Source organism: Prionailurus viverrinus, chromosome F1 (genome assembly GCF_022837055.1).
Source record: "Prionailurus viverrinus isolate Anna chromosome F1, UM_Priviv_1.0, whole genome shotgun sequence".
Classification (NCBI taxonomy): Eukaryota; Metazoa; Chordata; class Mammalia; order Carnivora; family Felidae; genus Prionailurus; species Prionailurus viverrinus.
The window spans coordinates 64,127,906-64,142,376 of NC_062577.1; the positions used below are offsets into that span (position 1 = coordinate 64,127,906).

General features: G+C 62.9%; 1 protein-coding gene across 5 annotated transcripts in view; it reads right to left on the reverse strand.

Moving 5' to 3' along the window:
* The window catches only part of KIRREL1 (kirre like nephrin family adhesion molecule 1), a 100,090-nt gene that overhangs the window by 14,852 nt on the left and 70,767 nt on the right, over positions 1 to 14,471 (reverse strand). For all 5 annotated transcript variants that reach the window (XM_047840584.1, XM_047840580.1, XM_047840583.1 and 2 more), the window contains 2 exons: positions 4,445 to 4,594; positions 2,946 to 3,095 (listed from right to left, as the gene is read on the reverse strand). In XM_047840584.1, the coding sequence (XP_047696540.1) occupies positions 2,946 to 3,095; positions 4,445 to 4,594 (300 nt within the window). The remainder of the gene's footprint in view (positions 1 to 2,945; positions 3,096 to 4,444; positions 4,595 to 14,471) is intronic.

Consider the following 14,471-nt stretch of genomic DNA (forward strand, 5'->3'; position numbering starts at 1 on the left):
AGCACGTCTGTTTACCTGCCGTGGGATCTTGGCTGAGAGTCTCAGTGTCTTCGCCAGGGGCCCTCGTGAAGGTCACCTGGGGTGCCGGGTCTGGCCTGTAATGTGCGGGGCCCGAGTGACACGTGACATGTGTTCACTCGGCTGCTCGGACGACGGCCAGCTCCCGGCCCGCTGGGGCCCTGGCTCCTCCCCTTTGCTAGCTGCAGGACCCGGGGCTGGGGCCAGACGGGTGCAGGTTTGCAAGCGGGACGGCAAGGAGTTAAAGGTGGAGGGAAACGGATCAAGAGCCACCACTCGGGGTCTGCTGGTCTGCGTGGACCCCTGCAAGGTCACGCCTGCTGTCTCACCCAGGAAGAAGATCCTGGACGAGCAGAGGCCCTGCACGCCGACACGGGCCACCGTGTCCGGACGCAGGAGCCCCCCGGAGGGAAGGCTTCTCCTCCCATGGGCCCTCCCTTCCCCAGAACGCTGGCAACTTTCCCCTCGTTCAGGGAAAGACCATCCCTCTGTCACTAATCTTTCTCTCCGTTTCTGGGGCAAAGGCAAACAGAGCTGTTGAAGTGTCTGCTCGGCCATCAGTTAGAGGGCACGCACGTGTCCGTGTGCAGGCCTGTTTACGAACACACTGTGACAAATCTGTCCATCAACACGCACGTGTGTGTGTGTGTAAAATTCTAGAAAATAACACCGACACCCTGTGACATCGGAATGAGATCGTGGATGTGAAGCCAACTGTAAACTGTGGCGTGATCAGCGACATTTCCGCCGTTCGTGGAGCGCCGGCCGACGTGGCAACAGGCCGCGTGCGGGCTGCGGGCAGCCCTCACCACGGGCGTCCTGCGTTAACGCTTCTGCGATAAATACCAGTAACCCCAATTTGCAGGCAAGGTCCTGGGGCTCAGAGAGGTGCAGAAATGTGCCCAGAGGCAGGAGAGTGAGCTACGCAGCGGGGCCAGGGCGGGGACCGGGCCCACTGACCCTGGAGCCAAGCCCGTCCCCGCGGTGGCTGGGGTACAGCTGTGGCTGCTGATGATGGGGGGCCACAGGCCTGCAAGTCTATCCCGTGTCTGTGTCTCAGTCCGCAGGCTGGCCTGGACTGAGGCAGGGGGCGGGGAGGCCACCTCGGAGCAAGGCTGCAGATGGGGGGGGGTATCTATCAGGCACTGGACGCAACCCACGCTGGACCCCGCCCTGCCCAGTCTCCAGTGCCACGAGCAAAGGTGGACGGGAGCAGGTGAGCAGGGAGCGCGCAAGAGATATACTGCCTCCCTAGTCTGCACGCAGCTGCAGGGGGGGGGGGGGTCGAGAGAGAGATGAACAAGGGCAAGGAGATTCGCACTAACCTCTCACCTCTCTTTCTCCTGGGGCATCGTCCTGCCCCCCTGCCTTGTGCCCCCCAAATCACCCAGATAAGCTGGGAAGGCCCACACACGGACTGTGCCCTCCAAACTGGCCACCCAACAGCCCCACTGTGCGCTTCCCCTCAGTCTCCAAGCTTTTTAACAAGGTACTCCTCCATCTAGGGTCCCTGTTGATATCCTCCTCTTCCAGGAAGCCTTCCTTGAGTGACCCAAGACACTGGACGCCATTATAAGCCCCGTTCCTGCGATGCCGAGAAGCTTGGCTGGCCTTTTGTCTTTTATTTCTCTGTCTCTGGGGGTCCAGGTGGGAGAGGGAAGAGAGTATCAGGGCCTCCTCGTTAGGATGGGAGTCCTCCAGGGCCCCAAACACAGGCCCTTAGGGAGGGAAAAAAGAAGAGACAAGGACTTCCAAGAATTCCACGTCCCTTAGGTGGCCCGGGCTGGCACGGGGCTCACACACACCCAGTGAGGGACGGGAGACGCCATGATGGCACCCCACGCCCATCCCTGGAGCCACCCTAAGTCTCCCCAACGTCAGTGCCATGCTTTGCTCATCCGACAGGAAGAGTGAGCCCCCCTGCAGCCCTGAGTCCTCGCCCTGCGGGGCCCTGACACCCCGTCACCTCACTGCCCAGGCCCTCCCGGTTCACAGCTCCCCGGGGCAGGAGCGGCAAAGCAGAAGTTGCTAAGGAGAGGCTGGTGGCCCCGTGACGCATTAGCGACGGGCAGACTGATCCCCAGGGGTCGTGACCTCTTTGGGTCACAGTGCCAAAATGGCCCGGACATCCCGACTCCTAGCCCAGCCTTTCCCTGACAGAAGGAAGACTTCTCATGCCCTCCCCAGACCCCACGTAAAACCCTCCTCGTGTCCAAGCTCAGGGTCTCAGCTCCTCCCTCGGGGGTTTGTTCCCCCATCTCAGCGATTTCAGTAGGAAACGGGGAAGGGGCAGCACGGAGGGCAAAAGGGAAGAGGGAGGGTCTGGGCCGCACCAGGCTGGAGGGAGCCCGTTGTGCAAAGGGCCCCAGCGGGGAGGCCCACAGAGGGACATCTGCTCTGCTCCAGCAGAACCCAGCCCGCCGACCCCAGGTCTCAGCCCTCGGGGCTCATTCCTTCCGGTCCTGCTCCCTGGGGCTCCCGAGGGGCCTCCAGGGGCTTCTCAGTGCCCAGGGAGGAAAGGAGACGGTGTGGTGCAGCGGGGTAGGGGCTGAGTGAGGAGGAGGAGGGGCCCAAGGGGCAGTTGCCGGGGCCGGAGGCAGCAGGGGGAGGACAGGAGCACCGACACGCCTGGGCCAGGAGGGGATTTGTCTCCACCCCCCTGGCTCTGCCCTGGCAGGGCCTTATGTCCAGCAGGCAGAGCCCAGTCCGGCCGGGCACACCGGGCGCCAGGCCTCACGCACCCACAGTCCCGCCAGGGGAGGCCCACGTGCCTGCTTTGCTCTCCTCTGCCGAACTGGGCTTTGGGAGAAGTTTAGAGAAGGATCTGGGGGCGGGGCGGGGGGGGGCAGGACAGTCATGAGGCCGGGAAGTGAGGAGTCCAGGGGACACAGGGGAAAGAGCCCGAGGAAGGGGGGCCGGGGCATTACTGAGCACGGTGAGCTTGGCCCGTCTCGAGCGCAGGGCGGCCTCCGTGGCCTGGCACTCGTAGGAGGCGTCGTCAGATAGCTCGGCGTCCGTGATCTCCAGGTTGTACTGCCCAGCGTCTGCAGAGCCCATGACCCGGTACCGCGGCCAGGCTGCAGGGACACACAGGGCGAGCGAGGTGAGCCCCCCACCCTGTGCCAGCCTGGGAACCAGCCTGGACCACCCGGGCCCACGAGGGTCCTCCTCCCCACGCCGGGGGCCGCACCTGCCCAGACCGGCCCTCCTCCCCCCCACCCTGGCCTGGGAACTCGCCACAGCGGATAAGACGGATGAGGTCCCACGTGGGACACTGTGATGTCACCCCAGGGGCAGGAGCGACAGGGACACCGGAAGGGGGAGATGAGAAGAAATCTCCAGAGCTGTTGGCGGACAGATGTCTCTCATAATAATAGGGAAAAAAGAGGGGGAAAAAAGCAGAGAGGAACGGAGAGGGAGAGGGGGAGGGCATGTGGGTGCTGGAAATATAGGGCATCGCAGCACAGATGGGGCTCCCTGGGGCCGGGGGAGCCAAGGCCGCACCCTCACTCGTGATGCGAGGGGCGGACGAGGCAGGGTCCTCCGGCGCCCTGAAGGAGCCCCTAGCCCACACGGTCCCTGTGGCAGGTGGGCCCCTGAGCCTCCGGACCCCCTCCCCTGCAGGCTTCCACCCCCTCCCGGGCACCCTTCTCGCGGGCTCCCCAGCGGCTCCCTCCCATTATCTCCCTCTGTCCAGGGAACATTGATCCTTCTCAGTCCATATCTATTGATCTCTCTCTCCCAGTTTCTCTCCTTTTCTGTCACCAGTAGACCCCCCAGCCCACCCCTCTCTCTGCAGGACAAACCCCCCTCCCTGTACTAATGTGCAGAACCCACCGCCAACAACCTCAGCCCCCGGATGCGACAAAGAGAACAGAAATGCGCGGCCCCTCCTGTGCCCGTGTCATGACGCTGCCTTAAGGCGACCAGTGACTCTTCACGAAGCATCTTCTCTCATCTGGTTCAAAAGTCACAAACGCCACTCATAAGCCCGTGACTATGACGCCTAGTTTTGCACAGCAGCAAACTGAGGCCCAGAGAGGGGAAGCGGCTTTCCTAAGGCCGCCCAGCTCACAGGCGGCAGAGGCAGAAGAACCGAGGTGTCTTTCTGCTCATCCACTGGCGGGAGGCCTTCCCCAAAGCGCCTTCCCTTGCTCCGTCATACAGGAGGCTGTTGGCTGTGTTTTCCCGAATCGTCACGTATGCTTCAGCACCGGCTGCGTCTTCCGGAATGCATAGGGAAGTGAGTGCCCAGGCTGACACCAAAATAGGTTTTTGGCCTCTGAGCAGACATTGCCCGGGCAGAGGCAGGAGAGGGGACTCGGAGAGGAGCTAGAGAAGGGTGGCCGCCCAGGAGCGTGTGCTGGGGACGGGGCACAAGGACAGGAGAGGCTGGATGCTGGGGGAGGGGGGGCAGCCCACTCACCTTTGAGGCCCTGGCCCATGCCCAGCGCCAGCCCGTCCTTGGTCCATTGCACGATGCCCGAGTAGTTGAGCAGCACGCAGGGGAGCACGGCCCGCTGTCCTGCCACCACGGTCTGGTCGGCCGGCTCCTGGCTGAAGCGGGTCTGGGTCCCTGGCGGAGATAAACGGGCACGGGGTAAGGCCACGCGGCAGGGAAGGGGTTCCAGCAAGCGGCCACCCTGCAGCCCCTGCCCCACTGCAGCCCAGCCCTTGCCTCCAAGATGCACACGCTCGCCCCGGATTCCCTCCTCCCCCCGCCCCCTCCCCGGCCCACGGGACCGGGTTTCGGGAACCGAGGCTCAGCCTCCAGAGGGAGGGGCGCGGTGTTACAGAAGGGACTGACACGGGGCCGGGCCAACCCTCTCGTGTTGCAAGCAGGACACTGAGGTTCGAGGGGCGAGGAAATTACCCGAGGGTGCCGGCAGGGGCAGGGGGTGGCGGGAAGCGAGCGGCAGAGTGCGGCCTCGACCCTGAGGCTCGGCCCTCCAGCTCCCGGGACCGCCACCTGCTGCCTCCCTCCACCCCCCTCGACGCGTGCCGCGTCCACAACGGGGTCATACCACCCCCCCCCCCTCAATCCCGGGGTGTGGATGTGCCACAGTACCCTTGCACGTGTCATAGGAGGCACAGTGAGGTAGCACATGTGCGCAGCCACGCAGGACCGTCCCCGAGGACACACGCAGTGGGCGCGCGAGGGCAGGTCCGGCCACAGGCTGCCTGGGTCTCCGGGGGCCCGCGACGAGCCTCGGAGCCCAGTTCTCGGCACGCTCGCCTGCCCCACCCCGTGTGGCTGCCCCCTGCCCCCCCCAGCTCCGGGGCACGGGTGCGGACACGCGGACGCGGCGCCCCATGCTGAGCCGCCCGCCGTGGGGGAGCCGAGCGCGCGTGTGACTGTCCCGCTCTCCCTCCGGCTGCCGAGCCACACATGGCCGCCCGGCCGGGAGCGTTTGATTAGAGAAGCTGCTGCGTAATTGCCTTTAATTGTGGAGCCCAAATGGAGCAGGGAATTGGACTGCGGCTGCTCCCCCCCATCCCCCCACCGGCTCCCACCCCCGTGAGCCAGCGCTGGTCCCGCCGGCCGGTGGGGCAGGCCTGGGCACCTCGCTCCGGCTGCCCGGGCTGTGCGGAGAGGGGAGATGGCAGAGGCTGAGGTCTGGGGCCTCTGAGCCTCGTCCCCAGTCTGTCAGCTTGGTCCAGAGCTCAGGGGACTCCTCCCTCTCCTTTCCCTCCCCAGCTCCCAGGTCTCCGCAGAGACCATGGTCCCCGCATCCAACCCTTTCCAAAATTTCTCTCTTCTCCACTCCTCTGTGTAAGCAGAGGGAACCTGTCCCTCCTCATTCTGAGACCTCCCCCGAAGCCACCAGAGACAGGCCCCCCCCCCCGCCAGGTTTCATCCCCTCCCTTCTGTTTCCGCCTCCAGCTCCGTTTCTCCCCTTCTCTCCAAACTGGCCCCACATTCTCTTCTTCCAGCAAGTCCTCCTGGATTGATCCCGTAGTTCCTTGGACAAACACAGCTTGTCTCATCGCCCAGCCCTGCTGTCACAGCTCTGTCCGTGATGTTCCTGTCCCAAACCGTAAGAGTCTATGCCCATGTTTTTGTCATGGGAAGAAGGCAGCTGGTGGGTGGGGGCATATGACCTACTGATTCTACCAGAAAGGAAACCTCTCCTCCAAAGCCAAGGGCCGTGCCATCTCCTCCCTCTGAGTCTCCCTGGACATCTGACACCCACATTGTTTGCGGTACACAAAGGGGACCGAGAGAGAGAGAGAGAGAGAGAGAGAGAGAGAGAGGGGGGGGGGGGCAGGGCTGGGAGTGATGGCCAGCGTATGATTTAACACAACGAGGCAGCCTCTGCTCTCGGTTTAGTGTACAAATTCAGCTCCTGGGGTCCGCAGGGGCTGGGAACTTAGAACCGGCGCCCTCTGCACACTCCATGGGCCTCCCCCGACTCTGCCGACCTGCCATCCATCCCGCATTTCCAGGGATTCCAGCGGCAGGTGCTGAGATCCTGGGGGAGGGGGTGGGTCAGGTGAGCAGCGAGCATTATTAATTCAGGCATTGCCCTCATTATTATTCAAATTTATTCATATCTTTGCGCATTCCCTAGTGCTGCTACCAGCTTCGAGCAGCCCCCCCCCCCCCCCCCCCACGCACGATTCTCCTTCCCACGGCCCTGGCCCCGGAGCCCAAGTCACCATGCCTCAGAGATGGGACTCGTATTCACAGCCTTCTTGTGTGACCGGACACCCTGGACTCCCAGCGAGGTCTCCAGGAAACACTAAGAAGCTGATGCTGTGGCAGGATGGAGTGTGAAGCCGTGTGCAGAGATGGGGACCTTGCCGGAGGGAGGGGCTGGTGGCTTGGGCGTGCCCTCCCACCCCCCAGCCCAGCTGGCCTGCACAACAAGTCTGGGCACAGACTGCAGGGTCCCTCTTAGGAGCACAGGCAGGTTTGCACAGTGCCTGCACCACACTTCCTAACTGCGACCTTGGCCAAGTCACTCTCTGAGCCTCCCTTCCTCACTGGTAAACCGAGGCGTGATAACGCCTGCCTCCGGGCTTCTGTGAAGGCTCGTGGGTGAGGCATAAGGCAGGCCCGGTACCTCCCCCTGCGTGGGCCCACTCACTGCGGCTACGGCCCTCCCCGCCCCTTGGCAGCTGGATAATTAGAGGCACCCCGGAGACCGGAGCGGGGACATGACCGAGAAGGCGACACCCATCGATTCGGGATCTAAGAGTGGAACCTGCTTTGCTTTAGGCCTACTTGAAGCAACTCAGCCGGGAGACAGAGGGATGGAAGCAATGACCCTGAAGAGTCAGAGGGGAGGGAAGATGAAGAGGTCTCGGGAATCTCACTCAATGGGAGGGCAGCCTGGGTCCTGGACCTGTGAAAAGCACACGCACGTTTTCCTGCCCCAAAGCAGCCCCTGCAGTCAAGACAGCGTCTGAGACAGAGGCCGGATCCCGCGGGTTGTCCCGACCTGGCTGCACGCTGCCCTCATCAGCTCCTGCGCCCTCTCCAGGCTTCTGTCACCCTGCCTGGTCGGGGGCAGGGAACCCTGCTCTCCCACTCACCTCCTGTGAAGTCTTCTCTTCCATGGCTCCCCACTCGCCCTCGGAACCCTTCTTACCTCTGCTATCGTGTGGTTCCCACTGTGCTGCCCACCCCTGCGCCTGAGCCCTGGGGGCTCCTGGAGGCTGGACTGTGTCCCTCGGGGCCCCCTGCCGTGCTGTCCCAGCACAGTGGCCTGGCTGCCAGGCCCACAGCAGGTGTTCCGAAGAAGTAAGCACTCTTCGCCCTGCGCCCCACCCCCTGACCCCATCAAGGAAAGGGAGGCAGAGTATGCCTGTCCCGGTCAGGCTCCTGCGGAGGCAGAGACAGGGCAGGGGACGGGAGGGGACAGCATGGGGCCACACGGACTGGGGGGAGGCTGGCAAGGACACCCACACGGAGGAAGCCGAGGGGAGCGAGGGGCAGACTTGGTCCTGGTGAGCAGGAGGCCAGAAGAGGAAAAGACAGGCCCGAGGCGGGGTCTGCAGGGAAAGGCAGCAGACGGGACCCAGTGACAGAGACCTCAAGAGTCATGGAGCCAGGCCAAGGCAGGGGAGCGTCCCGGAGATGGAGGGGGAGAGGCAGAGGGCCTCTCGTGTTCTGCACACTTCTTCCCCTTAGACGTGTGTGCCGAGAGGCTGGGCAGGTGCCCCGACCCGGGACAGGGGACCCCCCCCCCCCGGGGTCTGCAGGCAGGTGAACAGCTGGGGAGACACGCGGAGCACAAGGGGTGGGGGGGAAGGGGCTTGTGCTTCTCACCCAAGCTGAGGACGGCTCAGAGCTGCACGCACCCCTATCCCTCCACCTCCCTGCCCCCCTCTCTCCCAGGCCTCCTTCCTTTCAGGTTCCCTGGGCAATCCCCCCCCCGACTGCCCACCCACCTCTCGCTGCCCCCCCCCTCCAAGCCCTTCCCCCATTCTGCCCCCGCATTGTTTGGGCTTCTGGCTACAACACTTCTCACAGCCTGCCTTGGATCACCAGTTACTGGTGTGTGCGTTTCGGTCTCTCCCACTCTCCTGGGAGCCCCTGGAGAAGAGACGCTTTGATTTACCTCCCTTGTCCCTTCAGTCCCAGCAATGTCCCTTCATAACGATAACTCCCAATTATGAGATGCCAGCTAGCCAGGCACCAGGCACGAGGCAGGTGCCTCACAGACATTTCCCGCCTGATAATCCACTGCACGGCGGTGGCTGCTATCTCCATTTTCGAGGAAAGGGAAATTAGGCTCAGGGCGCTTATGGCCCAGACATTGCTTGGTGGCAGAGACGAGAAGGATCTCGGCCTTCTCAGATGCACGGCCCCTGCCGCTGGCACCGTGCCATGCCACAGGAATACGCAAGAAGCATTTCCTGGATGCACGTGACTCACGGCCCCCGCCCCGGAGACCCTCTGCGCCCGTCCACGACTTCCGATCCCCACGTTTCGCCTCAGACTTCCAGCACCATCCTGTGCGCCTCCGGGGAGGGCCGTGCTCCTCGACGCGGGGCTGGCCAGCACCCTGCAGCCTCAGGGGACTTGGTCCGCGCGCTGTCACCGGCCACGGGAGAAGCTTGACGTGCATACCCCTACGCGGAGGACGCAGCGGTTCCCAAGGCTGGAAGGACATCAGCAGCACGCAGAGAGGCTTCAGCGATTTGCAAAACGCTAAGTGTTGAGCCCCCAACGTCCACCAGCAGCCGTCATAACAAACAACCCCTGCCTGTAAGTGCCAGTCCCGGGACCGCGCACCTCCCCGGGCTACGCACCTCCCTGGGGCCAGCTCGCTTCCTGTACAAAAGCGCCCAATGAGGCGGGCGCCAATATCCTCCCCAGTAAGGATCTGAGGCTCAGAGAAGAGCAATTTCCCGGCAGCCACACAGCTGGTGAGTAGCGGGGCCAGTGAGCAGAGCAAAGGGCCAGGACACCTGGCTCCCGGACTGTCACCATGCCCACCCGGCCACTGCTGTCTTCCCTACTCTCACCACCGCTGGGACCTCCCGGCACAGACAGGCCATCGTGCAAGGGGGCCCTGGTGCCTCTGCACCTCCCCCCTGATGCCGCCCCCTGGGAGACCCTCTCCTCCCCCACCCCTCCTCAGCCCTCACGTTCCCAGGCGACACTGCCTTCCCCAGAGGTAGTTACGCCAGGAGAGGCCACCTGCCCCGGAGTCCCCTCCCGTTCCCGTTGGGCCTGGTGAGGACAGAGGTGGAGTCCCATTTCTGACTCAGAGCTAGGAAGTGACCTCTAGCGTACAGATTCTCAGACACACACCACATGCTCCTTGTGGGCACGTGTTTCCCGTGCAGAGCACGTGTGCACACGTGTTTGCTGGTGCATACACACCCACCTCACACATGCAGTCGCCAGTGCACACACACCCATCTCACACACGTGTTCACAGTGCACACAAAGCCCTCTCGCACACGTGTTCACCGGTGCACACACACCCGTCTTGCACACGTGTTCACGGTACACACACAGCCCTCTCACACACGTGTTCACGGTGCACACACACACCCGCCTTGCACACATGTTTATGGTGCACACACAGCCCTCTCGCACACGTGTTCACCGGTGCACACACACCCGTCTTGCACATGTGTTCAGGGTGCACACACAGCCCTCTCACACACGTGTTCGCTGGTGCACACACACCCGTCTTGCACACGTGTTCACGGTGCACACACACACCCATCTTGCACACATGTTTATGGTGCACACACAGCCCTCTCGCACACGTGTTCTCCGGTGCACACACACCCGTCTTGCACATGTGTTCACGGTGCGCACACACACCCGTCTTGCACACGTGTTCACGGTGCACACACAGCCCTCTTGCACACGTGTTAGCCGGTGCACACACACCCGTCTTGCACACGTGTTCATGGTGCACACACACCCCCATCTTGCACACATGTTCACGGTGCACGCACACACACCCGTCTTGCACACATTTATGGTGCACACACACACCCATCTTGCACACATGTTTATGGTGCAACACAGCCCTCTCACACGCATGTTCACGGTGCACACCCACCTCGCACACATGTTCATGGTGCACACATAGCGTGCTCGCACACATGTTCACTGGTGTGCACACAGCCATCTCACACACGTCTTCACAGTGCACACATAGCCCTCTTGCACACGTGTTCGCTGGTGCACACACACCTGTCTTCCACACATGTTCATGGTGAACACACACCCATCTTGCACACCTGTTCACAGTGCACACACAGCCCTCTCGCACATGTGTTCGCTGGTGCACACACGCCTGCCTCGCACACGTGTTCACTGGCATGCACACACCTGTCTCACACATGTGTTCACAGTGCACACACAGCCCGTCTTGCACACATGTTCACAGTACACACACACCGTCTTGCACACATGTTCACAGTGCACACACAGCCCTCTCGCACAACTGCATGCAGGCACGTGCTTCTGCATCCCACGGGCCCCTGTCCGCGCCCGTGCCTCGGCACACGTGTTCCCAGAGCCCTGCCTGCCGGGCCAGCCAGGAACCAGAGAGGGAGTGGGGCCACGCACACGAGAGGCCGAGGAAGCTGGGCTGCAGGAGAGGGGCTGGCAGAGGCCGGGCCCTGTCTCCCCGGATTTATCAAACATGCAGTAATGAGCCCCCTGGGCGGAGCCGTCCCCGAGCTCTGCACTCCAGATTGCCGCTGGTTCAAAGGGAAGCCTTTGATTCGCACCGACAGCTTTCAGATGGAACTAAATCTCTCCACACTGCACTCCTCCTCCAGCCCCGCTGGCCCCGCTGCCTGCTCTCACGTCTTCGCTCGCCCGCCGTCCCCCCCAGACCCTCTCCCCAACCCCAGCCGTTCCCTTCCTGCTCCATGAAAAATACAACAGCCGGGGGAGGGGGGGGCCTCCCGTTGGCTCTTCTCATCTGACGGAGAAAAGAGGATCATGATTCTCCGGGGCCGGGCCAGCCAAGGGGAAAGGAGAGGAGAAAGGCAGACTTGCACCTTTGATAGAGGAGAGAAGGCAGCCGAAGAGAGGGAGGGAGAGGGGGAGGGCAGGAGGGGTGCCGGATGGGGCGGAGAGAGCGAGGACATGGGGAGCAGAGACACGCGGATGCAGATAAAAGGGGGCTCGGGACCCTGGGGCCAGGAGCTCCCCGCTGCCGGGGCACGAGGGCCGTGGCTCTGATGATTTGGAGGACACAGAGTCCAGCCCACAATCAGAAACGTCCAGATGTGACGTGGCTTTTTCGAGAGGCCCTGACAGGTGATGAACCAGGGGTCAGGAGGCTCCCAGCAGGTAACTTCAAGTGTGGCTGAGAGCGGACCTCCGGGTGAGCCCCCAGACAAGTCTGCAAACATTCAGACTATCAGCGCCCCCAGCCTGCTGTCTGTCAGCCTTCGTTTCACGGTCTGACCTGAGAAAGTCACCCTGGGCAGCAGGGGCCTCGGTGCCTTGACTCAACCTCCCCACCAACCTCCCCCACCCTCCCACCCTCCCACCCCCACGCCAAGTCACAGGCAGAAGAACCCGTCTCTCCTCCCTCCCCCCAGTCTGCCTGGCCAAGCCAGCCTGATGCCGTCTCCAAGGCCGGGGTATGGTAGGGACAGCCGAAGGGGAATCTTTCCAGGGACCAGATGGGATTTTACAAGTGGCCACAATCTGGCCTGGTTTCCTTGCATCTGAGCAGACCACAGAGGCCGGCTGCAGAGGCTGGCCCCAGGGCCCCGGCTGGTACTCCCAGTGATGGGGAGCATGGGCTTATTGGTTTGGGCCAGTGGATTAGTCACGGAGAAGCAGGACAGAAACTTGAAAGAGACAAGGGCACCTAGCCCAGCCCCTGCCAGGGAGGGACAGACGTGCTGTGGGCCGGAAGTCAGGAGATGTGGGCTTGTCTGGTCCCGGCGCTGCCCCCACCCGACGGGGTGACTTTGGGGAGGTCACTTCACTTGTGTGGGTCTTAGCTTCCTTAAACTATAAAGAGAGGGAGCTGAACGCTTGGACCCCAAGGGCCTTCCCGCTGTGATGTTCTAAGATTCTGCAGCGTCGTCTGCTGTCCCGGGGCCTCAGCCAGGCCTTGCTGACGCTCCAAGGACTCAGCTCTGTGCCCGTCCCTCTTGGACTGTGAGGGAGAGGGCCGGTGCACCTGCAGCCGGGCCAGTCTGGCAGCCTCCCCACAGGGTGTAGAGGGCAGTCTGCGGCTTTGTGACACTAGGACAGATGGGGCCCCAGCACAGGAAGGAAGGCCACTCTTTGCTTCCCCTGCAAGGCACTCCCCACCAGTCCTCCCCGCATCCCCTGCGCTAGGCTCAGGATGGGAGAAGGGGGGGCGGAGGGCGGGCAGTCCCGGTCTCGGAGGTGACCTGTCAGCCCAGGCCCACTCACAAGGACTTTGAGCTCCCGAACTAAAAGACACTGGCAGGTGCAGCTAGACACGTGCACCCCTCCCCCACCGCGGCTCCCATTTGGACCTCCAGCCCCCTCCGCCCTGCCAGCCCAATGACACCCGGGCCAGACCTGATCTGACAACTCTATGCAAATGTGCCCTGGCAGGGGACCCTGAGAATGTTTTCTGGGAAGGACAAGGGCACCGTGAGCCCAAGTGGGGTTGGCCGTAGCAGGTATGACAGCGGGAGCAGGAAGGGGAGTGGCAGGAATGGTGGACAGTTTTGCTGAAAAACCGAATTTCAATCTGGCTTCCGTGGGAAGGGAAGGGCGGCGCGGGAGAGGAGGCAGGTGGCTGGCAAGGACTTAGTGCGGACAGGGGACACAGAGGGGAGGAGGGGGGCGGCCGGGGCCAGGACTGTCACAAAGCCAGAGGCCCGGGAGATGGGGCCAGGTGCTGGGAATGGTGTGGGGGGCGGGGAGGGGCGGCAGAGGAAGCGGGCCCTCTGCCGCCGCCCGACCCTGTACCTGCTGCCCCCCAGCTGTCCCCACGCCCGCAGAGCGGCGGGGAAAAGGAGCAGAGAAAGAGGAAGGGAAGGGAAGGAAGAAGGAAGGAAGGAAGGAAGGAGCCGAGGTGCCCTTGGCTGAGGTGCTGAAAGAGAAGGAAGCAAGACAGGAAAGGGAAACAAGAAAATTCAATTAGAAAGAGAGTCTGAAGGTCAGAGCGGCGCAGGGCCTTCATCACTAATGCAACACCTTTATGCGAAGAAACTGAGGGTCGGTACAGGAGAGACGTATTCGGGGCAGGCCTGCCTCCCCACCGCGGACGCCCCGTCGGCAGGCCGCCCAAGCCCTGCCCATCCCGCACAGGCGGCAAGAGAGGAGAGGACGAGTCCTTACCCGGAAACCCTCCTTCTCCAAAAGGAGGGAGGGGAAGGGACAGCGAGAGGGAGGCTACAGAAAAGAAGGCCGGGAAGATGGACAAAGCGGGACAGAGAGGAGGCGGCCCGGGGCGGTGCGGGCGGGGGGCAGGGATCTGAGGCCACCTTCTGGCCAGGCCATGAGCATTTGGGTCAAGGGAAAGGAGTGAAATCCTTGAGAAATGGAAGGGATTTCAGAAAGGATTAGCCAGGCAGGGCCAGGAGGAGAGAGTGAGGTGGGGCAGCGTCTGAGGAAACTCCAGGCCTGGTCTCCCCCCCACAGAGCAGATGGCCCATCTGGCCGGGTCCCTCCACAGGCGCCCTGGGGGAGGCCTTCCAGAGGGGTCCATGCACCAGCCTCACCTGCTACCCGCCGGCCCGGCCCGGGGCCCAGCCCCACTCCCTCCTCCCGGGGCCTCCGGCGAGTCCTCAGCTCACGGAAACCTTTCCTCAGTTATCCCGTTAGGGGTGTGGCTCCCGTGTACGGTCTGGCAGCAGCCAGAATGGGACCCCTGAGTCTCCCCTGCCGCAGGCTGCAAGGCCAGGAAGAAATGCAGGCTGCTTCCCAGACCTTCTCGGGATTGGTTTCCTGGCACCTTTAGGAATGGTCTCCAGAGTGAATAGCATCAACTCAGAAATCCAGAAGACGGAGGCGGGCAGGCGTA